Source organism: Diaphorina citri, unplaced genomic scaffold, assembly GCF_000475195.1.
Source record: "Diaphorina citri unplaced genomic scaffold, Diaci psyllid genome assembly version 1.1 scaffold445, whole genome shotgun sequence".
Taxonomy (NCBI): Eukaryota; Metazoa; Arthropoda; class Insecta; order Hemiptera; family Psyllidae; genus Diaphorina; species Diaphorina citri.
Window position 1 is genome coordinate 50,791 of NW_007377880.1, and position 24,553 is coordinate 75,343.

The 24,553-nt window shown below is 38.6% G+C and overlaps 2 protein-coding genes and 1 long non-coding RNA gene across 3 annotated transcripts; 2 read left to right on the forward strand and 1 right to left on the reverse strand.

The window, feature by feature from the left end:
* Positions 1 to 24: 24 nt before the first annotated feature.
* Positions 25 to 14,113, reverse strand: LOC103508908 (pre-mRNA cleavage complex 2 protein Pcf11-like). The gene is made up of 11 exons (XM_026823375.1): positions 14,067 to 14,113; positions 9,620 to 9,754; positions 9,216 to 9,416; positions 8,227 to 8,511; positions 7,493 to 7,719; positions 3,668 to 3,769; positions 2,240 to 3,415; positions 1,430 to 1,638; positions 894 to 1,066; positions 149 to 395; positions 25 to 95 (listed from the first exon to the last, which is right to left on the reverse strand). Exons 2-11 carry the CDS (start codon positions 9,728 to 9,730, stop codon positions 25 to 27), a joined length of 2,802 nt encoding a protein of 933 aa, XP_026679176.1. The 5' UTR covers positions 9,731 to 9,754; positions 14,067 to 14,113.
* A 3,368-nt stretch (positions 14,114 to 17,481) lies between these two features.
* Positions 17,482 to 18,411, forward strand: LOC113467282. Its single transcript, XR_003391421.1, has 2 exons — positions 17,482 to 17,751; positions 17,980 to 18,411. It is a non-coding gene; the product is annotated as an uncharacterized LOC113467282 (long non-coding RNA).
* Positions 18,412 to 19,492: 1,081 nt separating this feature from the next.
* Positions 19,493 to 22,534, forward strand: LOC103508909. The gene is made up of 5 exons (XM_017443958.2): positions 19,493 to 19,564; positions 19,888 to 20,112; positions 21,066 to 21,228; positions 21,651 to 21,808; positions 22,283 to 22,534. The coding sequence occupies exons 1-5, from the start codon at positions 19,547 to 19,549 to the stop codon at positions 22,532 to 22,534; spliced, it is 816 nt and encodes a 271-aa protein (XP_017299447.1). The 5' UTR covers positions 19,493 to 19,546.
* The last annotated feature ends 2,019 nt before the right edge of the window (positions 22,535 to 24,553 follow it).

Genomic DNA, 24,553 nt, shown 5'->3' on the forward strand with positions numbered 1-24,553 from the left:
GGCATACCCGGCATGATAGGCATGCTAGGGCCCGGAGGTAGGGCCGGGGTAGGCATACCCGGGAACGGGCTGGGGTTGGGTCGGACCATCGGGCCCTGGAAAGGCAACATGGGGGGCATCTGGGGCAGCATGGGGTGTGGCATCATGCCCGGCTGGGCCAACATGGGCATGGGCATTGTCGGCTGTATAGACTGAGAGGAGGGGAGAGATACAGGGAGGGATGAAGGGAGGGTATTAGGAGGGGAAGATTCAGAGTCGTCTAGGACAGGGTCGTCGTCTAATAGACCTATGGGAGGGAGGGGAGGGGGAGATATATGATCGGTGACAGGGAGGGAGGGGGGTTGTTCACTCTCGGATACTTTGGGAGTGCTGGGTTCGGTGTGCAGACTGGAGAGCTGAAAAATATGAACGTATTCTCTATGAATTAGATTCCTAAAAGCTCACAAATTCATAAAAAAAAATGTGCTATCTCCCAAGTGAATTTATAAAAGGAAAAGACGTTTTTATTACTGAACGTATATTACCAAATAAGATTACCAATCTTATTTACTGGAAACTTTAAGTGCTGGGTTCGGTGTGCAGACTGGAGAGCTGAAAAATATGAACGTATTCTCTATGAATTAGATTCCTAAAAGCTCACAAATTCATATAAAAAAAAAAAAAAAATGTGCTATCTCCCAAGTGAATTTATAAAAGGAAAAGACGTTTTTATTACTGAACGTATATTTATTACCAATCTTATTTACTGGAAACTTTGATCGTAGAGATTCGTAAGTTTACATCGAGTATGTCACTGTCCATCATCGCCCTAAAGATATTATTCTACTTCTTACTCTTGGGAGAATGACCTAATGGGCAAGTTCCCGACATTTGAAAACAACAACAATCCTTACCCTTCTCAATATATTACTGTAGTCAGCAAAAGATATGGACCCGTTCTTGAGATCGATCTCTGCCTGTTTGACAATAGCCTTGACATTTCGACTGGGTGTGGTTGGAGCAGTGGGCGTGGCCAAGTGTCGCATATCGGTGTCATAGTTCTTGCTACCATCGTCCGGGCTTATGTCTGAAACAAAATTTGCCAAATTGAGAGAAAATAATGGAAGATTTTTTAAATGCTTCTTCTTTTCCCGTGTACAGAGGGGATCGGTGTTTTTCGTCAGCCTCTCAATCAGCCCTAACTAGGGATTGCTTTGAGCTGACATTTGGTTTTGGCTACAAATTTTGCGATTGTTTTGTTGCTTCAATAAAAAAAAAATCCAAGAGATAATTTAGTATCCAAATGGTTAATGACAGTCGGACTGTTAAGTTTTTGGAGTCTGGCCTGCAGTAAAGGTGAAAAATTAAGCTCGAGGGGGGCGGGCCCCCTCGGCCTCCCCCTAAAAAAACGGCCCCGGGGTGGGGGCTTGGAAAATTTAAAGGAGCTCACCATATTTTTTCTCCAGTTGAGCGTATGGTTTGACTCGAATCTTCCTCTTTTCAGCTTTACCTCCGGCACTGGTCTGCTGTGTAGGGGAACCCGGGGCAATAGCTGCATCTTCCTTAGAGATAATCGGTGGCGGAGGGGGAGAGGGGAGTCTGGGACCAGTAGGACGCGGATTACGTAGGTCCACGTCTTGCATGCCGAACCCGAATATACTGCGAATAAATAGGGGGATTATTTTCATATGATGATTTGTTTAAGACTAAAGATCTCGTCATTGTTCAGGTTGTGGTTATGTACCTACTGGGTTAGGACATTGTAATTGTAATTTATTTATTTGCACCAAGTACCTATACAATTATACATTATATTATTGCGAGGATAAATACATGAAAGGTATATCCTGCCATTTCTGAGACCATATATTTTATTGTAGGGGAACCTAGGGCATTAGCTGCATCTTCCTTAGAGATAATCGGTGGCGGAGGGGGAGATGGGAGTCTGGGACCAGTAGGACGCGGATTACGTAGGTCCACGTCTTGCATGCCGAACCCGAATATACTGCGGATAAATAGGGGGATTATTTTCATATGATGATACCTCAGATATCTCTTCCAGATCTTGAGAGGGTGGTGTTTGAGGTTTGGTTAGCAGAGCGATGTTCTTGATGAATAGCCTTGGTCGTGGAGGAGATGTCTTCTTCTCCTCTGTTACAGGATTCTCCACTTTCTTCTCGTTTCCTTTGTTAGGATGTTCATTTTCGTCAGTTCTGGCCTTCACTATAACACTAGTAGGAGCATCTTTGACAGGTTCTACACCTCAGATATCTCTTCCAGATCTTGAGAGGGTGGTGTTTGAGGTTTGGTTAGCAGAGCGATGTTCTTGATGAATAGCCTTGGTCGTGGGGGAGATGTCTTCTTCTCCTCTGTTACAGCATTCTCCACTTTCTTCTCGTTTCCTTTGTTAGGATGTTCATTTTCGTCAGTTCTGGCTTTCACTATAACACTAGTAGGAGCATCTTTGACAGGTTCTACGTTGATTTGGATTTTACCAGTGGCACTGTCTTCTTGTGTCGTGTGTTCATCTACCTCCATGCGACTATCTGGTTTCGCATTATTCATCACATGATCATCCTTTGTTTTCTTCTCCTGTTTTCTCATTCGAATGATATCATCAATATCAGTTTCATTATAATCAACATCCATGTTATATTTGCTAGGTGCTACCTCGGGTTTTTTCATCCGAATAATATCGTCTACATTGGCTATATCTTCTACGCTTGAATCGAGTGATTTGTCTTTCAAATCGTCCTCTTTTGCGCTATTATTTATCACATTTTTTTCTTTCTTATTTTTCTCAACCAGCTCTTGCAAATTCTTTGCGTTTGCTCTCAGTTCGTCTTCGATCTGTTGCTTTTTCAGTCTTATTGTTTCTTCCAAAGTGGACAACTCCATGGATTTGTAAGGTTTACTAGTGTTTGATTTTTTACTCTCACTAGAAGATTTCTCTTCGGCACTTTCTTTTGTTTTGCTTGATGACTTCACTTGTGAATCAGTCTCTGATTTAGTTTCACTAGTTTTCTTTTTTAGCTTTGGTATTGGAGGTAATTGATGCGGTTTTAGGAGAGGTGGCTTCTCTGATTTATCTTTTCTTGCTTTATCGACAACACTAGACGCCACTGGTACACTCTCACTGGATTTGCTTGTTCTAACATCATCAGATTTTGACTTGGTCGAGGGCTTCTCGTTAGAAGTCTTCTTGTTACTTTGATGTTTTCCAGGACTACTCGTGGTCTCACTCTCTCTGTCCTTCTGTCTCTTCTCACTCGAACTTTCACTCTTGGAGGATTTCTTCCCTGAGTCTGACTTATCATCTCGTCTATCTTTAGAAGATGAAGACGATCTTGAGGAGGAGGAAGATTTAGATTTCTCCTTCTTCCGGTAACTATCACCATTTCCAAACAAGTCCTCATTAGAGGGAGTTTCATTTGAGTTGTGCGATGACTTTCTCTCCCGTCGCTCTATTTTCTTCTTGTCGGAGATCGGATCGCTTATAGTCACTGTGAAAGTGGTTGCTACAGGCGTGACAGGGTGAAAGCTTCTGTTGACCTATTTACGAAACTCTGTCATCAAAATTTTCAATGTTCTTTTGGCAAACCGCGAAAATGTTACGTTTATCGGTTTATCTCAACGAATATTTACTACCTATGGGACCACCACTATTAATTTTAGTTATTCATTTGAGTTGTGCGATGACTTTCTCTCTCGTCGCTCTATTTTCTTCTTGTCGGAGATCGGATCGCTTATAGTCACTGTGAAAGTGGTTGCTACAGGCGTGACAGGGGGAAATGATTTATAAAAAGTCGTGAAATTATCACTATTATTATTCTAGTTTTTGAACACGAAATTTTTAGACGGAAGAAGGTTAAATCGGGATACGGACTGGATTGACAATAGCTCATCAAATCGACGTTTTCGAATACTTCAGATGAGCACAGAGCGCAATAATTGCCATTCATAGATAGATGTTCCACTTAACGGGTTAGCTAAAGTCGGAGGTGTGATGGTCTCCAGCCAGGTGTAACTGTGGTCGTCCTGAACTACATTCATAGATGTGCGATTAAATATCGTGAGGACTTGGGCTTGATCTTTCCAAGTAGGTATTTACGGGGGGATGGTTGCCTGCTGCAGTGCGACGTACCGCCACAGCAGTAACAAGGTCAGAGCTCACAGGGTTGATAGAGACGCGCTGAGGGACGGAGGGAATGACTTCACTTGGTAACGAAGAGGCAGGGTGAGTACTGTGCTTGATGAATGGATTCACAAACGGTGCCGCGGATGTCTGGAATCAGAAAGGTAACATACATGTTAATGCAGTCCTGACGATCTCTTGACAAAAGGAAAGGAATAAATTCACCCGTTACCTAACAAAACCAGACATTATTAGTTTTTGCATTTCAGTAAGCATTCTAAAAAGTAGAAATCCTTTCCTACATCGGATAGTAAGTACATCCTTTAGTTTCCCAGATAGATATGGGCTTCAACAGATTTCGGGTCGAGTGGATCAGGTACACCTCCATGTCTTCTGATGAAGTGTTTCGCACATTGAGGCGTTTACCTTCACGTGAGTTCAATTAGTTAGTTGTAAAGTAACCTTCGTGGGCGTGGATAAGGGAGGGGTACAGGCACTGGTCTTGAAGCTTTGATTTCATCAACGTCTCAAGAAATTTCATGAAATTTGGCAAGATTTTCATTTCAAGTTAAACTTAAGTTTATCTTTAGATTTCATACATACGACGGTTAGATGACTAGGCGGGGCGAGCGCTACCGCGCTCCTTAATCCGTGCCTATAAATGCTCTAATTTCTCCTGTATCTGCGCAAATTATATATATTGGCTTTAGCTTGTGATGTCAATGAGGCTGTAAGATCCGATGAGGTGTTTCTGTTCCCAACTAGACTTTGTGAACGTGAGACTTCTAATTGGTTACTTGGTTCACAAAAATAGGTCTGTAACCTTGCTATAAAGCTCATTTTACTTTTTTTTTAACCATTATTATTTTTACGCTGATAGAATGAAGAGAAGACATAGGCTCAAGATTTGACACCCAGGAGAAAATCCCTTATTTGTCCAGCTCGAATTTGAACAGGTCTGTAACCCAATGTTCATGTCAATGTTGTCATCTACGTAGATCTTCATGATCAACATGAAGTTTTCTTGAGATTATAGACAAGGTGTAAGTCCATCTTCTTCAGCCGTTCAAATTAGTTCAGCTACAAATCAGAATTTAGCATGAATACTTACCAACTTACCTGAAAGGAATTCAAACTGTCGTGAACCGTGGGTAGCTATTGATTTTAATATGAAACTTACCTTTCAAGACAGGGTCACTGGGCGCCTTCAAGATAAGGAGGAATTGTAACCCTGGACCGAAAGTCTCTAAAAAGGTTAATGAACTTTTTTTTTTTTTTTTTTTTTTTTTTTTTTTTTTTTTTTTTTTTCAAAATCCATATTTTTTTTTAAATCCCCATCAAAAGGAAGAAGAGTGGGGGGGATAGCCGTGACGACACTATTGTCCCCTAGTGCAAATACTTTCAAAACCCACATGATGCTACTCTTGTATGCTAAAGATGCTGAGTACAATCTAATGTAGGGGAAAATGATGCAGAGGTGGAGAAGTTAATTTAGTCTGATAATAAATGCCCGGGGCCACAGTTTGATGTTGAAGTTAATCCAAGTGGGTTAACTGGTCTAGATTTTTTAACTCACCTTGAATGGAGATCCATTGATGACTAGAATTCGTAGAGCTTCTACAAAGCGAAGAATGTAAGGGAAACCATTCACATCAACCCTGCACAACACAAGAAGTAGATAATTATAAGTCTTGGTAAAATTTAATATGAATGTAAAAAGGGGTGAAACGCTTGATTACAGTCTAAGTTGTGTTGAGCATAAATGCTTGTCACAAACGTCGTTCTCCTCTGAATACAGTACGCTAAATTTTATGACTTGACTTGGACTCGAACCGTCAACCTCCAGATCTACCCACATAGATGGGTCTACTTACTCGACTGTTCCTTCTGGTTTGGGCTTCTTGGTAGGTGGTTCCTCCGTAGAGTTGGGCATGAGCAAAGGTCGTAGGTCAACATCTCCTTTGTGTAACTGAACTAGGTCATCTGGAAGCAGGACTAGACATTATACATGTACGTAAAGGATTTCCTAAATGACTGTAGTGCCCACGTTATCTTTGAAGGTATTACCTATACTTTTGCTATTTTTAAAGACATTATACACGTACGAAAAGGATTTTCTAACAAGGACTACTGTCAACCTGGTATCTTCAAAGTAATTTCACATAGGTAAAAAGATTTCCTAGAGGACTTTAGTCCCCTTGATATCAAAGACATTTTTCATATATGAAAAGGATTTATATGTTTTTTTGACTTAATCTCATAGATGAATTGCGCCTAAAAGTTAGGTTTAGCATTGGGCCTGACGGAAGGTTAAAGACATTACCTAAACTTTTGCTTTAAATTCATCATAGGATTTCCTAACAGGGACTACTTATCTCCTCGATATATTTAAAGACATATTGTACGAAAAGGATTCCATATAGAGGCTCTTGTTCTAATGGAAAACTAACAGGGACACCACGAGTAACTTTGTTATTCTCAAATGTAGGGAATGCAAAATGAGCAAAACGTTAACATTTTATCCGTCTCAAAGAAAGAAAAAAATCCGGAGAAGTAACTTGTACCAGGACGAACAACTGACACTTGGAACCAATCTACGGTCGAACCTCATAGAAGAAAAGAATATACCCTGTTTATACTGCCAGAATGAGACTGAAAAGTCCCTTTACTCCCGCAGTCTAAACAAGGTCTTATGTATTTGGAACAAAATAGGTGTAGAGGAGGAAAATGTTGTGATGAAGACTTTTTTGACTCTTCAAAATATGGTTGTAATTACTAAAAAAAAGATAAACAGGCCCCTCCATTCAGACGAAAGAGCTCGACACAATTTCATTAATTCCAAACAGTGATAGGTAATTTCGATGCTCTAAATTTCATGGTTATGAATTTCATTTGTCCCCGCTTTAACATTACTTGTCCGTAGATCGTTGAAATCACATTTAAACCAATATGTTTTAGGGAGCAAACTAACACGCACGGTTACGAACGTTCAAGTGACATTTCATTTATATTCCATACCTCGGCTGGGATTGAACCCACGCCCTCCTGTTTACCAGGCGAGCGCCTTGACCACTACACCACCGAGGCAGGTATAACTATAAAATAAGTCCATAAATCCGCAATCATTGAAGTACACAGAATATTGTAAACTTGAAGGTTCGCGACACTCGTTATAAACTATCTCGATATATATTTCTAAGTCGACAAATCCGCGAGTCCTCTATTATTATAAAACGGAAATAGGCTGAACCGCAGGTAGTGAAATAATTTAAAAACACCTTTCTTCTTAGTGTATTGAATAAAAAAAAGTTCGACTTTTGAAAAATAAGCTTAAGAATAATCTACATATGTCTACAATTTCTAGGTCCCGTGACAGGGGGAGGAGGGGCTGATGTGTTCTCTGAGCGTCGTAGCCTAGGGTCACGTACAGCGGGGGGATGGTTGCCTGCTGCAGTGCGACGTACCGCCACAGCAGTAACAAGGTCAGAGCTCACAGGGTTGATAGAGACGCGCTGAGGAACGGAGGGAATGACTTCACTTGGTAACGAAGAGGCAGGGTGAGTACTGTGCTTTATGAATGGATTCACAAACGGTGCCGCGGATGTCTGGAATCAGAAAGGTAACATACATGTTAATGCAGTCCTGACGATCTCTTGACAAAAGGAAAGGAATAAATTCACCCATTACCTAACAAAACCAGACATTATTAGTTTTTGCATTTCAGTGAGCATTCTAAAAAGTAGAAATCCTACATCGGATACTAAGTACATCTCGGCCATTTATAGAGGTCAAAGAAAACAAATAAAATAACAATAGTCCACGATCCGATCTCTTGATTACTAGACGAGCTAAAGAAAGAAGGATTAGAAGGAAGAAAAAGTAATGGCACACAGTACACACTTACCGTTGGTTTAACCACATTCTGAGGCACAGGCACCCCTCCCCCATTACTGCTACTGGATCTGCTCTGTTTCACTTTGCTCGATGCAACAGATGTCCTACTCGGCAAATAAAATAACAATAGTCCACGATCCGATCTCTTGATTACTAGACGAGCTAAAGAAAGAAGGATTAGAAGGAAGAAAAAGTAATGGTACACAGTACACACTTACCGTTGGTTTAACCGCATTCTGAGGCACAGGCACCCCTCCCCCACTACTGCTACTGGATCTGCTCTGTTTCACTTTGCTCGATGCTACAGATGTCCTACTCGACGTCTTTGTCACCGAGGCGTCCGGTGAAACAGGCACCACTTCAGAGTCATTCATGCTGTGTTGGGCCGCTACAATGGCGTTTATTTGCTCCAGTTTCGACTTGAACTCTTTGGCCTTCTCTAGGTTGGGATTGGGCGCGGACAGCAGTTTGGCAACGTCCTCTTTCAATTGAGGTAGCAGTGTCTGTGAACAATAGAAAAGGAATAAAATATTTTCTATTAATAATTATTAATGTTATCTATGTATGTGTATAAATGTTTGCAAGTAACACAAATAAAGAGTATAGGTATTGAAAAAAAAATTGTTGGGATTGGGCGCGGACAGCAGTTTGGCAACGTCCTCTTTCAATTGAGGTAGCAGTGTCTGTGAACAATAGAAAAGGAATAAAATACTTTCTATTAATAATTACTAATGTTATCTATGTACGTGTATAAATGTATGCAAGTATCACAAATAATAGGTATTGGTATTGAAAGGTATTGAAAAAAAATCTCATACATATATTTTCTTGTATATTATAGAAATTTGCTCAACAACGGATGTAAAAATCACACGTTACGTCAAAAGAGCAAATGGTTGGGAATGCGCCATCTTGGATTTCAAATGGTTTAGTACAAGCGCAACCACGCGACTGGGTGGCGTGGTTGAAAGTATTTCCGTATTTTCCTTTAAAAGAGGAGAAATGAGCTTCAGAAAAGAGGAAATCGCTTCTGTTTCCAAAAAGAAAATACAATAATAATAGTAAAAATAAAAGAAAATACAATACCACTTAACCCTTAGAGCTTCATTGAATTTGTGGTCAAATTCTCAAATAAATAAGGATAAAATTCCATGCCTCCCCTCGGCTGGGATCGAACCCACACAATCCTGTTTACAACTAATCTCACCTTAACGTCTTGCTGTATCTGAAGTTTTTCTTTCTGGCGTTCTTGCTCTTCCAACTTGGCCTTGGTTTGTAGCAACTCCAACTCGAGTCGCTTCTTTTGCAGCTCAAGCAGTTCCTTTTGTTTCTTGAGAAGAGTTTCTTTCGAGGCTTCAATCGCGGAGGAAGACAGAGTGACTGCAGGGGCTCCAACTGCGGCCATTGCCTGGAACAGATGAGAGAAGAGAAACGAATGAGACTAAAAAGTCCCTTTACCCCTGCAGTATAAACAAGGTCTCGTGTACGTATATTTATAGGTTTAATATTAATAACTAGGGGGCGGATTTTGCATGTTTGTCATTAAATAAAACATTTCTTTTCAGCCGGTGCCACATCAGATGAAAAATAAATAAATAAAAAGCTACTAACCATTGCAGATTTGATTGGCCACGCCCGATCTATCTGGTTGACGCCAATGTCCAACTGGTTCAGACATTCCTCCGGGAACACTCCATCCCAAGTGGTGCGTAACTTGAACATGTTGGCTCGGACCTTTTCATCCACCTATAAAAATACAGGATCATTGGAAATTTTCGTAAACCGTATAAGTAAATAAACCGTAAGTAAAATAAGCAGACGAAGATTTAAGAAAGCTTGTACCTTTTGATTCACAATACAGGATCAATTAAAAAATTTCTGAAATCGGCGAGTAAATTTTCATCCACCTATAAAAATACAGGATCATTGGAAATTTTCGTAAACCGTATAAGTAAATAAACCGTAAGTAAAATAAGCAGACGAAAGATTTAAGAAAACCTTTTGATTCATAATATAGGATCTATTGGAAATTTTCGGAAATCGCATAGTAAAATTAACAGACGAAGATTTAAGAAAGCTTGTACCTTTTGATTCACAGTACAGGATCAATTAAAAAATTTCTGAAATCGGCGAGTAAGATCAATATACAGGAATCAAAAAAACTTAAAGGTCGTCCCCACCGGTTTAGCCCTTTAAATATATGTGAAGCCAAAATAGTAGGTAGTCTATTAAATACATATGTACCTATGCAATTTTTGAATCGAAATTTACGGAATCAAAAACGAGAACGTAGTTTTTTTTTTAATAAATTATAACGCGAGGTAATAATGCTGAAGCATCATTAGAGAAATAAACCGACAACTAGATAAGAATAGGTGTTCGATTACAGTGAAAGATTCATATTACCATTGAATGCGAATGGACAATGTGCGTGGTAAGGCATTTGTTGGAACTCATTTAGAATATTCGTTTAGAATATTCGTTTGTCGTTGAATATTGCATATTACAAATAGCAGTTCACGTGCATAAAATATGACACCGAGTTTTTAAAAATAGGAAATCATGGAAGAAAACCAGACACCTCGACTGCGTTGTCTAGTAAAAAATATTAAAAAAACTGAAGTGTCAACGAAAAATCATTTTTTCAACTGAGCATTGTTTTCGAAATTTAATCTTTAAGTTCCACTTTGATTTGGTTGGGAAACAATTAACTATGGGTTCACAAGCAAGGATTGGCAGTGCGCCAGGCCAAGTTCCGGTGATCGTATTATATGGAAAAACAATGAAGGGTCATTACATTACCTTTCCTAGTTCTTTCAAGGTAAGTTCACACATAGACGGCCGTCGACTATATTTGGACACTCCTTGAATCCCATCATTAAATGCACTGGACGTTAGTGCTGCTCTCGCGATCTCTCTTAAGAGACCCATCTTAGTTCAGCTACAAATCAGAATTTAGCATGAATACTTACCAACTTACCTGAAAGGAATTCAAACTGTCGTGAACCGTGGGTAGCTATTGATTTTAATATGAAACTTACCTTTCAAGACAGGGTCACTGGGCGCCTTCAAGATAAGGAGGAATTGTAACCCTGGACCGAAAGTCTCTAAAAAGAATTCAGTGTTGTGACTTACCTTCTCGAAAACGCCACAAAATAGGGATGCAATATTCTTCTTGAAGAGTTGCGTGTATCTGACACCAAGATTCTTGACAATGGAATCAATAAGATAGAGAACAGGCAGCTTGACTTCAGCGCGAACCTAGAAAATATTGTCATAGAAACAAAGCTACACTCTCACACCCATTCCAATCACACCAATGACGGTTCTGCAGGGTGAGAATATATCCAAGCCAAGAGGTAGTGAAAGGCTCCAGTTTTCTTTGAACCCTTCCCCCAAGAGGGAGGGAGTACCGCCATAACCTCCACAAATTGAGAAAAGAAAAAGGCAGAATGGAAAAGCATGTCTTTTATTTCTTTTCATATTTCAATCACAAATAACATTTACAACATTTTAAGCGTAAATAAATAATATAGAGAACAGTAGGAGAAATAAAGAAATAAACAGAGACAATCAACATAAAATAAATTAATGATACAACTGGAAGGATTTAGTAAAGAATAAAAATAAGAATACCAGGATGTTTCAACATGGGATTGTGCCATGGGAAATTAAATAAAGTCTAATACTTTTTGCAAGAACAAGAACAAGATTTATGTATCAACCAGAGGTCTTCCACTGAAGTATCTTTACAGTCAGAGTTGATATGTTGATAAAGTCAGAAAGTTGAGTAATTTGTAAGGACTGTGTGAATTATGGCGATTTGGATTCCATAATAATACCGTGGTTCATCTTCCATATTCGTGGTTCTTATTCCAACCTGGTTTTTCGACAGACCGTTGGGCGTGTACGCGATAGCCGCGCACATTTCATTCGTTTAGACCTGAAGCGACTAGCTCAAGATCGGAATGAATGGAGAAGAAGAACTAAACTGCTCTTGCCAACCAGTCTCCAGATCGTAACCTAAGAGAGAGAAGCCTGAAATTTGCACACGTACAAACACAACGATCCGTCAAAACACCAAGTTGGAAGAGGTTGTGTCGTAGAGTGTGTACCAGGCTTTACGCATGCATTTGTCCAAATATTTGACTTGCCAAAGCTATTTATTTATAAGTTGGGAACAAATTTACAAATGGAACGTATCACGGATGTCTTTGGTGGGGAGTTTAACTCCACCTCCAGTTTTTTTTCCACGTGTAAAAGTTCCAGGAAATGAACGGGGATTTTTGAGTTGAAAATTTTTCTGCTGTAGTATTCCGATGTCACCCGTGCCAAAGACGCTTTTCAATAGATTCAAAATGAAATTCGAGTTTAAGTTACACTGAGCGATGAAGAATTTTGTGTCTGTGGTTTTGCTTACTCACAAATGAGTGAAACATGCATTTCCATAACTTTCTAACTGCCACACTCCTCTTAGTAATCTCAATACATATTAGTTTTTATGTGATTGATAGGTTTTACTCGTAAATACTATTTATCATCCTTATCAATGATGGTTGTTAGTTTCGCTCTAGTTTTCAGATTTTAGACTTTAACTTGATGTGCAAGGCATAACGTTAAAAGTACAAGGCGGAACTTTTTTGCTCTCTTGAAAATTTTAATTTTTTGGCACTTGGAACGTTAAGGAAATTCACGCCTCAAGTGTACCTTCGACCTAAGGTTATGTCCTCTGAGTTACCCTGTTAAGATGACTGCGATGAAAGCTTCTGTTGACCTATTTACGAAACTCTGTCATCAAAATTTTCAATGTTCTTTTGGCAAACCGCGAAAATGTTACGTTTATCGCTTTATCTCAACGAATATTTACTACCTATCGGACCACCACTATTAATTTTAGTTGCAAGATTTACAGTGTTCTGAATCGAATAAAAATCAAAGGTTGGAATTAAATGATTTATAAAAAGTCGTGAAATTATCACTATTATTATTCTAGTTAGGTAAAACCGGTTCCAGGTTCTTCAAGTCAGGATACAGAAAGGATATAGGCAAAGGTCAGGGGGTCTTGTCCCTAACCGGTCAATTAAAGGTCCAAAGGTTTCCGGATTTGTAAGAACTATGTTTGATGGCGATTATATTATTAGTATTACATAATTAAGGATACATCCATTAAATACATAAATATGTACCTATGCAATTTTTGAATCGAAATTTACGGAATCAAAAACGAGAACGTAGTTTTTTTTTAATAAATTATAACGCGAGGTAATAATGCTGAAGCATCATTAGAGAAATAAACCGACAACTAGATAAGAATAGGTGTTCGATTACAGTGAAAGATTCATATTACCATTGAATACGAATGGACAATGTGCGTGGTAAGGCATTTGTTGGAACTCATTTAGACCGATGTCGTTGAATATTGCATATTACAAATAGCAGTTCACGTGCATAAAATATGACACCGAGTTTTTGAAAATAGGAAATCATGGAAGAAAACCAGACACCTCGACTGCGTTGTCTAGTAAAAAATATTAAAAAAACTGAAGTGTCAACGAAAAATCATTTTTTCAACTGAGCATTGTTTTCGAAATTTAATCTTCAAGTTCCACTTTGATTTGGTTGGGAAACAATTAACTATGGGCTCACAAGCAAGGGTTGGCAGTGCGCCAGGCCAAGTTCCGGTGATCGTATTATATGGAAAAACAATGAAGGGTCATTTCATTACCTTGCCTAGTTCTTTCAAGGTGTGTTCACACATAGACGGCCGTCGACTATATTTGGACACTCCTTGAATCCCATCATTAAATGCACTGGACGTTAGTGCTGCTCTCGCGATCTCTCTTAAGAGACCCATCTTAGTTCAGCTACAAATCAGAATTTAGCATGAATACTTACCAACTTACCTGAAAGGAATTCAAACTGTCGTGAACCGTGGGTAGCTATTAATTTTAATATGAAACTTACCTTTCAAGACAGGGTCACTGAGCGCCTTCAAGATAAGGAGGTATTGTAGCCCTGGACCGAAAGTGTCCAAAAATAATTCAGTGTTGTGACTTACCTTCTCGAAAACGCCACAAAATAGGGATGCAATATTCTTCTTGAAGAGTTGCGTGTATCTGACACCAATGTTAATGAGAATTGTTTGTATAGAGCAGTGCTTCTCGAACTGTATGCCGCGGCACTCTAGTGTGCCGCAGAAAGATAGTAATCTTGAACAGTGGCGATAACTTTGAGAAGCACTAGTGTAGAGGTTTGATAGAAGGAACTGTAACTGCCAAGGTCTTATCGTTCCAAACTCCCTACAGCGAAGATAGAAGGAAGCCAGGGGTAGGATAAAAGCCAGCCATTCCAAGGACAAACCTTGTCTGTTTAGGATAAAATTCGCCCCCGGGCAGGGCCCCCCTGTTAATAGCCCTTTACAGGTGTTAAATATAAGAAAAAAGCTAAGGAAAGTTACAAGAAATAAGTGTGAAAAGTTGTAAGAAAGTCTTGACTTGACAGGTCAAGAAAAAAAAAAAAAAAAGAGAGAAATAAAAGTTGAAAGACAACAAAGGACAGATAAGAGGAAGACACAAGAACAATTTAGGTATCAATGGAAACTGAGCTTAATAAAAAAAATGTAATAGGCACAAATTAGATAAGAAAGGCGTAGATTGACTAGAAATGGCGTCCTCATTTGAGGAGGCACCTGCCTCGGTGGTGTAGTGGTCAAGGCGCTCGCCTGGTAAACAGGAGGGCGTGGGTTCAATCCCAGCCGAGGTATGGAATTTTATCCTCATATAATTTGAGAATTTTGACCACAATAATAGTAGTAGCCTATTGCTGGAGTAAAGGGACTTTTCAGTCCAATGCGAGCAGTATAAATAAGCACTATTATTATTATTATTATTATTATTATAGAGGAAAATGTTACGTAAGGTAAAAAAAAAATCTTTTGGTACATAATCAGAAAACAACTGATAATTAACAGATTTTTTTAGTGTTATTAGCTTATTAATTATTATTATTACCTACCTACCTATTATTTTTATTTGTTTACCTATGTAAGTAACCCTCTTGTGTAAATTGATTACGAAGTAGGTACCACCTTCCTCATCTATAATTCTATATTAATTAGGAAGGTATTGCTACATTAATTTAATTACTAATTAGAAGTCTTCTTTGAACAGGGGGGCACGGTTGGTCCAGTGGTAACGCGCTTGCTTGCCATGCAGAAGGTCCCGGGTTCGAATCCCACCATCGACAAAAATTTGTACTCGTTTTTCGATTGCAAATATTTGAACGGGTTACTTTCTGGTGTTCTTGTGTTGACCCAGCACCTAAATGGGAAGTATTGTGTCTCTTCTCGCCCATCTGATGAGAGGCATACTACGGGATGGGCATGCTACGATACAGGCCACATGCGTCTAATTTAGCAGTTGTTTCATTGCTACGAAATAAAAACGGCGGTGGAACACTCATCTTTAAAAAAAAAAAAAATGGTCTACCGGTCGTCCATCGATGTCGACTGAACCGTCCACATTGTCTTGACAACATAGATTCATCGATGTCGACTGAACCGTCCACATTGTCTTGACAACATAGATTCATCGATGTCGACTGAACCGTCCACATTGTCTTGACAACATAGATTCATCGATGTCGACTGAACCGTCCACATTGTCTTGACAACATAGATTCATCGATGTCGACTGAACCGTCCACATTGTCTTGACAACATAGATTTATCGATGTCGACTGAACCGTCCACATTGTCTTGACAACATAGATTTACTTCGTCGATCGATTGTTTGGACACACCTTTAAAAGAACTGAAACCATAACATGGCGAAGGGGCGACCGTTCATAAACGGACTCATTTAATTTTCCCCGTGAATAAAAGTTTGATGTTTCACATTTGACTTCATGTCGCTAGGTTTAGACGCAATCTAAACCTATCCCCAGAAAGACACCGTCCAAGTCCTTGTTTAGACTGCAACATTACACTAAATAGGGACTTCTCTAACGAAATCCCTGTGTGCAAGGTCCAAAGGACTATTTCACCCACCAATAAGGCTTGTATTATACGCAATTGCGCACTGAATTATTGATATTGTTACTGAATAATCAATCTCATACCATCATATCGCAAACAGCATAATGCTAATACCCACGTATTTTAATGTGATAAGCTCTTTGTTTAAATACAGTAGGTGTAAACAAGGGCTCGAACCCAAAGATGAAGTCACCTGATTTACCAAGTCATAACTTCTATGCCACAGAATGGAGCTTCAACATCAGGCTTGACAATATGCCTCAACTGAGACTGGGCCTGTCATACAGTTGGAAAGTGTGTGGCGGAAAAAGCTCGAGATCTAGGTCTGTCAGACCGTCTGAATCCTATTACACTTCCGACAGTCTGAGCGTGAGTCACGGGCAGTCCCAGTCCCTTATCTATTGGTAATAGTGTCATGTTTCCAACCGATGAGGATAAAATTCCATGCTTGGTCGGGGATTCGAACCCGTTTGTTTGGTGAGGAGTCATAACTTCTATGCCACAGAATGGAGCTTCAACATCAGGCTTGACTATATGCCTCAACTGAGACTGGGCCTGTCAGACAGTTGGAAAGTGTGTGGCGGAAAAAGCTCGAGATCTAGGTCTGTCAGACCGTCTGAATCCTATTACACTTCCGACAGTCTGAGCGTGAGTCACGTTATCTATTGGTAATAGTGTCATGTTTCCAACCGATGAGGATAAAATTCCATGCTTGGTCGGGGATTCGAACCCGTTTGTTTGGCCTTACAGATTCTGTTGTCTTGGTTAAAAGCGACCACACTACCTGCTGACAACAGGTTTTTGAGCTTTTTTACAGGTAAAAAAAAAAAAAACAAAAAAACAAGCAATACAATTATAAGATTTCATTCCAAAGACCTTTTTTATTTTTCAAGTATTTTTCTTTATGAAAAAAGAAAGTACAAACTTTTCTTTCGACGGTTTCAATTGGAAACAAGAAACTCTTTTCTGCTCTCCTAAAATTTGAAAAGTTCCTAGATAATTGTATAAACCTATTAATATAAATATATGTGATACATTTGAAAGTGTACTTTTAAATAAAAACTATATAGATTTTTTTTCTTCAATGTAAAATAATATAAATAAACTCTGCAAAATAAAATCAAAAGTTCCAAAACAAAAGAGACAAAACTAAGTTAAATTGGATCGACTGTTGAATTTGAAATGACACCAACTCATACTGCAAGTCAGAATGAAATATGATTCAATACTAATGGATATTCCTGATGACATCAACAAGTGTATTTTGAACTACAAAATATGCAAGGTATCATTGAATAAAGGGGAAGGGATGAGTATAGTCCATCACCTAATTGCTGATGAGGTAAAACCGGTTCCAGGTTCTTCAAGTCAGGATACAGAAAGGATATAGGCAAAGGTCAGGGGGTCTTGTCCCTAACCGGTCAATTACTAAGTTAAATGAACTTGGAGAAAAAACCAACCAAAAACCTTGTGTGAAAGAGGCAATCAAGTATTTGTTTGCTCACGAGGACTAAGATAAAAAAAAAAACCAAGTGAAGGATTTGATGGTTGAAAATGGGAAAAATAAATAATATCTACACCTTACATGATAATGTATTTACAAAGGGAATTAATGACCAAGGTTGTACTATTTTCATCTCAATGGAGGCAGCTTTTCTTTCAATAGATACCAAATTTGACATAATTAGATGGATAGCATAGACGGTAGGTCTATGTATAGCTGACGACACAAAGGGTTTTAAAATATAATATACCTAGGTACTAATTTTTCAAGCTTTATTTTGGGCTCTAATTAAACAAAATAATCTGTTGATTACTTTACTTTTAACATGGGATGTAAAATAATAAGTATCCAAAATCATGTTGTTTCTTCGGAATAAAAGAGAAAATGTAGATACCAAATTTGACATAATTATATGGATAGCATAGACCGTAGGTCTATGTATAGCTGACGACACAAAGGGTTTTAAAATATAATATACCTAGGTACTAATTTTTCAAGCTTTATTTTAATCTGTTGATTACTTTACTTTTAACATGGGATGTAAAATAATAAGTATCCAAAATCATGTTGTTTCTTCGGAATAAAAGAGAAAATCTACAGGAAAAGAGAAGGGTGGACAACTCTTGAAAGTGAATTTCCCGGATTATTTACAAAGCTTAGGCTCTTGTTATTTACAATAGTAAAAAAAATCCTATGTACAATCTACATATGTATAAAAGATGGATAGATAATCTAATAAAAAAGGTTGAGAGACATTGCACACAAAAAACATGGTCGATTTCTTTTCTTTCGATCGAGAGAAATGGAAGTTCCAGAAGGGTTGCAAAACCGTGAAGAAAAATTGACTAGTGTAAATAGTACTTGATAGAGAGAGGAAAGACATACTTCAGAATTATACTTGTGCGACTGCAAGATATTGAAGAGATGTAGGAGTCATAGGGTGAGATTGTACAATTGATGAAGTATGAATGTCCTGTTAGACACCAGACTGACGGACAGTGAGATAGGGGAGGAGTAGAGGTATCTAGCGATAAGGATACAAGAACATAAATATACAATCCAAAGACAATAATTTGTTATACAGTGTGGCAGAGGAAATGAGTCATTAAATCATGTTTGTTATCAAACGAAGTAAACAGTGGATTTTCTGAACCTTTTTCTTGTCATCAGAACTTTCGAGTAATTTAGGTATTACCAAGAGACTTCATGATTTACGACGAAACAATCAATGATGATGTGGGCCAAATTTTCATCAAAATCAAACCAACCTTTCGAGAGTTAGGTGTGGATAAACTAAAGTCTAAGTAAAAGAAAATTCGTCTTTTTTAGGTTTAATCTTAGAGCTTCCAGCCCAGTTGGCTTGGAGGATAAGCGCTTAGTCGCGGGTTCGCTTCCCGCCCGGGGCGGACTTTAACCTAAGCAGATAAGGTTCGTTCTGGGAAAAGCTGGCTTTCTCCTACCCAGTTTTTCTTCTTCCTTCGCTTTCGGGACAATGAGATCTTAGCTAAAACGCATTTTGATTGGCTGAAACCACTTCTTCTTCAGAACAAGGTCAAAAACCAACCAATGAAAAAGGGTTTTATATTTTTTCATTTTGTTTTTCAGATTACATAAAAATCGTATAAGTTTTTTGGTTGTTTTTGATATCGATTATCGAATATTCCTTCGATGAATCGAAAATCGAAAAATCATCGAAGATACCAAGATTAACAAAAATTTAAAAAATGTCGGTTTTTCCGTTTTGATTGTTCTTTGATAATTTAAATCATTCTGATCTCTTCTCGTGCTAATGTATTTTTAATCCTTTTTGACTTTGCTCTTTTGTGTCTTTAGTTTTTCTCCTACTGATGGTGAGTCACATGCGTTCTGTACAATGAATACCTAAATAACACTAATCATACCTTCTTGGTGGTTCAGAGATCTGTAGAAATCACTCGAAGAGCAAAGTTTGGTGACAAAAAACACGACCTTGTGTCTACTCCTGGCTAACTGTTACGTGATGGAACACATTGAGAAGGTAATAATAACAATAATAATGGTTTATTTACTTAATGTAACTTAAAAACCGTCTTTCTTTTGTTAATAAACAAGTAGGTGCCCATTGTTACTTTTCAGGAACAATTTTCTTCTGTTGTTATTTCAATAAAATTCTTCTTTTTTCCGTCTTGATTGTATTATATTTCATTGTTGTTCTCCAAATAATATTTTTTGTATTTCCTTCTTAATTTTATTTTTGTTTTGAATATTCCTTAATTCATTGGGTATTGAATTTAGTAATTTTGGTACTTGAAATTGTTGTTCGTCCATAATTGTTTCTGTTTTGTGGTGTTGTGTAATAAGGTCCATTGGAAAAGACTCGCGCAGAAAAAGTCCAAAAGCTCCGATGATGGGAAGGCATCACGAGGGATCAGTGATTTAGACAAGGGAATAGAGCAGGTGCTGAACGATACAAATGTGTTTGCCACCTCTATGGATGTGATGGAAACTTTGGAGGCGGTGAAATTGCTGGACACTGTGGCGCTAGTGTTGAGCAAAATAGTGCAGATGGATGTGGTGCTGGATTTGGTGAGTTTTTCACTCTTTCGCATTTAAAATAACAATAATCATGTGTGATAAAGCATTCTTCTTACACAATAATCATTAAAAAATAAAAATAATAATAAGACTTTGAAGTTTGCTCTCACTTTTTTATCAAGGTCTTATGTATTTGGTACAAAATATAAATTTTATTATTATTATTATTATTATTATTATTATTATTATTCCACCTCCATGGATGTGATGGAAACTTTGGAGGCGGTGAAATTGCTGGACACTGTGGCGCTAGTGTTGAGCAAAATGGTGCAGATGGATGTGGTGCTGGATTTGGTGAGTTTTTCACTCTTTCGCATTTAAAATACCTAACAATAATCATTTAAAAATAATAATAAGACTTTGAAGTTTGCTCTCACTTTTTTATCTACATGTAAAATATAAAAGTGTGTCCAAATATAGTCGAACCACATCGATGGACGGCCGTTGACTCTGTGTGGACACATCTTTAGGAATCCAATTGCCATATCTTTTAGCCCGGGGTTTACCAAGTCATAGTCGACCTGAGGTAAAGCTAAATCCTAGATTAATCTCATATTAACTCGGCTTGGTAAGGCCCGACCTTAGTCAGATCCATTTTTTTTTCTTCTTCTTCTTCTTCTTCTTCTTCTTCTTCTTCTTCTTCTTCTTCTTCTTCTTCTTCTTCTTCTTCTTCTTTCTTCTTTTTTTACTGATAATTTTAGATTTTTTCAGGAAACTAGCCTAATGGTCAATGGTCCGACATTTTTGGACAATACATTTTCTTTTGGATACAGAAAATTAGAATAGAATATACCCTGCTTATACTGCCAGAATGAGACTGAAAAGTCCCTTTACTCCCGCAGTCTAAACAAGGTCTTATATATTTGGTACAAAATATAAATTTTATAGAATAAATACACAAAACAAAAGTAATGCTTATTTTGTTTCCCCTTTATTCCCCTCAGGAGAAAATATCGAGCGTGACCAAACTAGATAGAGTGACGAGCAATATACTGTACGTAGGATATTCCTATCGTCTCTATCTAGAAGGAGACAAGGAGATAGAGTTCTGGAAGCTAGCACTACAGCTCAGTGTCCTGCTCAAACAGGATGCCTTATTTGTTGAGTGTAAGTAGAACTTTCCCACCTTTGTGGCTGAGTGGTCAAGAGCACTGACTCTCAACCCCGAGGTGCTGTGTTCGAATCCCGGCCAGGGTGGAAATTTTCTAACCGGACTTTTCCGCTCTAGGTTAGGCATGGATGTAAAAGAATGTGCCCTGAAGTAATGCGAAAAGGGGTTTTTTTTTAATATATAAAACGTTTTGCCGTATAGATTAAAATCTTTAAACTCGATTTCCCGAAAGGAGGGTTTTTTGACATACGGCGTTTTCACTTAGCACGGCAGTATTGCTTTCTATCACTCACTCCGATGGCTTCTTAGGGACATGTGTGAGTCCCGTGCCGACCATATTACATCCCTCGATCTTGTGTTAATTGCTTTCTATAGTGCTAATATTGACTCTCTGCTCTGTGTTTTCTCAATGCTCCAGGTGTATCGAATCTGCTCTGGCTGGATGAAGGCCTGCGTCCCAGTCACTTGAAGAAGGCAGATGATCTCATCAATGCCAATGTGAAACCTCCCATACCACAGCACGTCAAAACCATGTATCAGTTCGCCAGAATTAAGCAAGCCCTCAGTCTGAATGATGTAAGTACAAACGGGTCCAACAGAAGGGAAAAAAACGGTGGTTTAGTGGTCAAGATACTCAGGAGGCGTGGGTTCAATCCCAGCCGTGATGCGGAAATTTATCCTCAAAAATTATAATTTGAGACTTTGACCACATCATAATCAAGCTCTAAGGATTAGGTGGTAGAGAACAGAGAACACCTCCGGCATTTACCTCATCTAGTGGTTACCTTCCAATCAAGAATCTATTATCTAATAATTTTTGTACTGTCCTATTGATGGTACTCAATCAGTTATAGCCGTCTTGCAAAAATGGCATTCGTTTTTCGTAACAACTGTTAAGCTGTGTCCACATATAGTGGACGCCGTCGATCGACGAGGTAAAGAAGTGACTCTATGTTGTCGAGGGAGAATACGGTTTCAGTCGACGTCGATGGACGGCGTCCACTATGTGTAGACATAGCTTTATGACAGGCTGTTTCTCTGTGGTTTCAGCTATCGAAGGCAAACGAAGAGCTGTCTCTAATTCAATTGGAGCATACCCCGGTACCCACCGTACATGAAATGCTGGTCCTGTATCATTCCTGGTACCTCAAGTGTCAACTTCTCATGAGACAGCCGGAACTATCACATAGTGAGCACGCATTCATTGTACAGTGCTGCGATGAGGCGTTCAAATGTTTGTTCAAGAATTACGAAGAAAAAATGAAAACCTCATGTTATATCAATCATGGTATTCTTGTCTAACCACGATCTGTGAGAATTTAAATCTTGACCATTTGCACAAGACTTTTGTGCGAGCGTTGAATGCAGCAAATGACTTCACCATGCGTATGTTTCTATTGATGTTAAATGAAAATACAACAATAGGTGCTGCAGAGAGTGATCGGCATGATTTGAAGTCTTTTGTTTTGAATATTGGAAAACTGACACAGGCTGTTACAAAGCTGGATCCCAAAAGTCAAAACAAGAAAATGAACTCGTACCTGATCAAGCCATTGATGGACTTTTTTTTAGTCATACCTGAAAAATACGTGGACCCTGTGGCTGAGGTAATTAATAAATTTCTATACTATACCCACTAATATCATAAGAACCGAGGTCTACAGTCTCACGTTGACTTTGTTATTTCGTTTTCGGACATGCATCTTAACTTAAACATAAGCTCAAAGTGCATTTTTCAACATTAGCCTGTAGACCTGGGTGTAAGTTTAGTGTGTTAGTAGTGGGTGCTCTTGGGTTATATTGTCGTGTGTAGCTACGTGTAGGTATTATCTTTTTTCTCGTCCGTAGGGTCAGATTACGGATTAGACAAACGCAGCTTTAATCATGATTACTTTCTTTTCTTTAATTGATATACTTAAAGCCAATAAAAAATTAGTGTTGTAGGTAACAATGCTAATTTTCTGTCAAGTATGTACCTACTAAAAAAACGAGATTTATTTTGTCTTCCTTTCAGTATATGGTGAATGTTCTGTATAACTGTATCAAGTCACAAACCCAGAAGGATGTGTCCTCCATGCTGTCCTATGTAGAACCCATGATTGTGTTGGTCTGTCATAGCAAGGCCTTTGTTCGTAGTGCTGTCAAGACGTGGGCTCGAATACAACTTCAGCATAAACTAGAACATCCTGAGTACGAGGTGAGATCAGTTTTCTTGTACTATTTTATATACAAATTTCTAGGACGGTCATTTGTAGTCAAAACCACATGTCAGCCCAAAGCAATAACCCTAGTTAGGGCTGATTCACAGGTTGACAAAAGACGCCGACCCCGTCTGTACACGGGGAAAGGCGAAGAAAAGAAGAAGAAGATTAATGGAAATTTTCTCCTCTCAAGAGCTTTTGGGAGAATGACCTATGGGCCAAGTTCCCGACATTTGAAAACAACAACAATAGAGCTTTATACTATGCTTAAGGGTATGCGTTGAGGCTAAAATGGACTTTATGTGCTTATTTAGGTGAGATTTTCACATAGAAGAGCAGAAAAAATGAGGCACTCAGGAGCTAGCTTATTCTTTTTCATAGCCTTTTCCTATTTAAATTGTGAGCTACCCTAGCTAGTAAGTACGGGGGTTCAATGTCGTTTTTAACAACAAAGGGTATCTCATGACGGGGGTTTTACCCACCATTCGCAGCAAGCTACCAACCTACTCACATTAACCTCACCCAGCCTAAGTGGGGGCGGGAGAAGCCGATCTCTAGAACCCATGATTGTGTTGGTCTGTCATAGCAAGGCCTTTGTTCGTAGTGCTGTCAAGATGTGGGCTCGAATACAACTTCAGCATAAACTAGAACATCCTGAGTACGAGGTGAGATCAGTTTTCTTGTACTATTTTATATACAAATTTACAGGAATCGAATCCCCTTAATTTATTAGAAATTATAAAAATTGAACTTACCTGTGTCTATGTGTGAAAAGTTCGTAGGTAGGCAGTTATAATGTTGCAAAAATTCATGAAAATTGACCATATAAAAAAGGAGCTTCAAGGGTTAGGTGATAGAGAACGCCTTCGATATTAAATTTACCCAGAGGTTACCTTCCACTCGAGAGCTTAAATGTGTACCAAATACATGAGACTTGTTTAGACTGCAGTAACAAAGGGTATATTCTATTCTAGTTCTCCAGAAGAAGTTCTTCCACCTAAGCCCCTTTTTTTCTTTTGCCAGTCAACAGCAGATATTTATTGCCCTATCACACCTAGCCTTTTTTTTGCATAAAAAAGAACATCTCCAGAAAACAACATCACATTAGGGAACCCAAAGT

Bases quoted from the DNA above. Each gene is read 5' to 3' on its own strand.
- LOC103508908 (XM_026823375.1), bottom strand. From the start codon at position 9,730: ATGTTCAAGTTACGCACCACTTGGGATGGAGTGTTCCCGGAGGAATGT. The intron at 1,067-1,429 runs GTGAGCTCCTTT...ATTTTGTTTCAG, and splicing joins TCAACTGGAGAAAAAATATG to ACATAAGCCCGGACGATGGT. The intron at 396-893 runs GTAAGGATTGTT...CATATTTTTCAG, and splicing joins ACAGTAATATATTGAGAAGG to CTCTCCAGTCTGCACACCGA.
- LOC103508909 (XM_017443958.2), top strand. The intron at 20,113-21,065 runs GTGAGTTTTTCA...TATTCCCCTCAG, and splicing joins TGGATGTGGTGCTGGATTTG to GAGAAAATATCGAGCGTGAC. The intron at 21,229-21,650 runs GTAAGTAGAACT...TCAATGCTCCAG, and splicing joins GGATGCCTTATTTGTTGAGT to GTGTATCGAATCTGCTCTGG.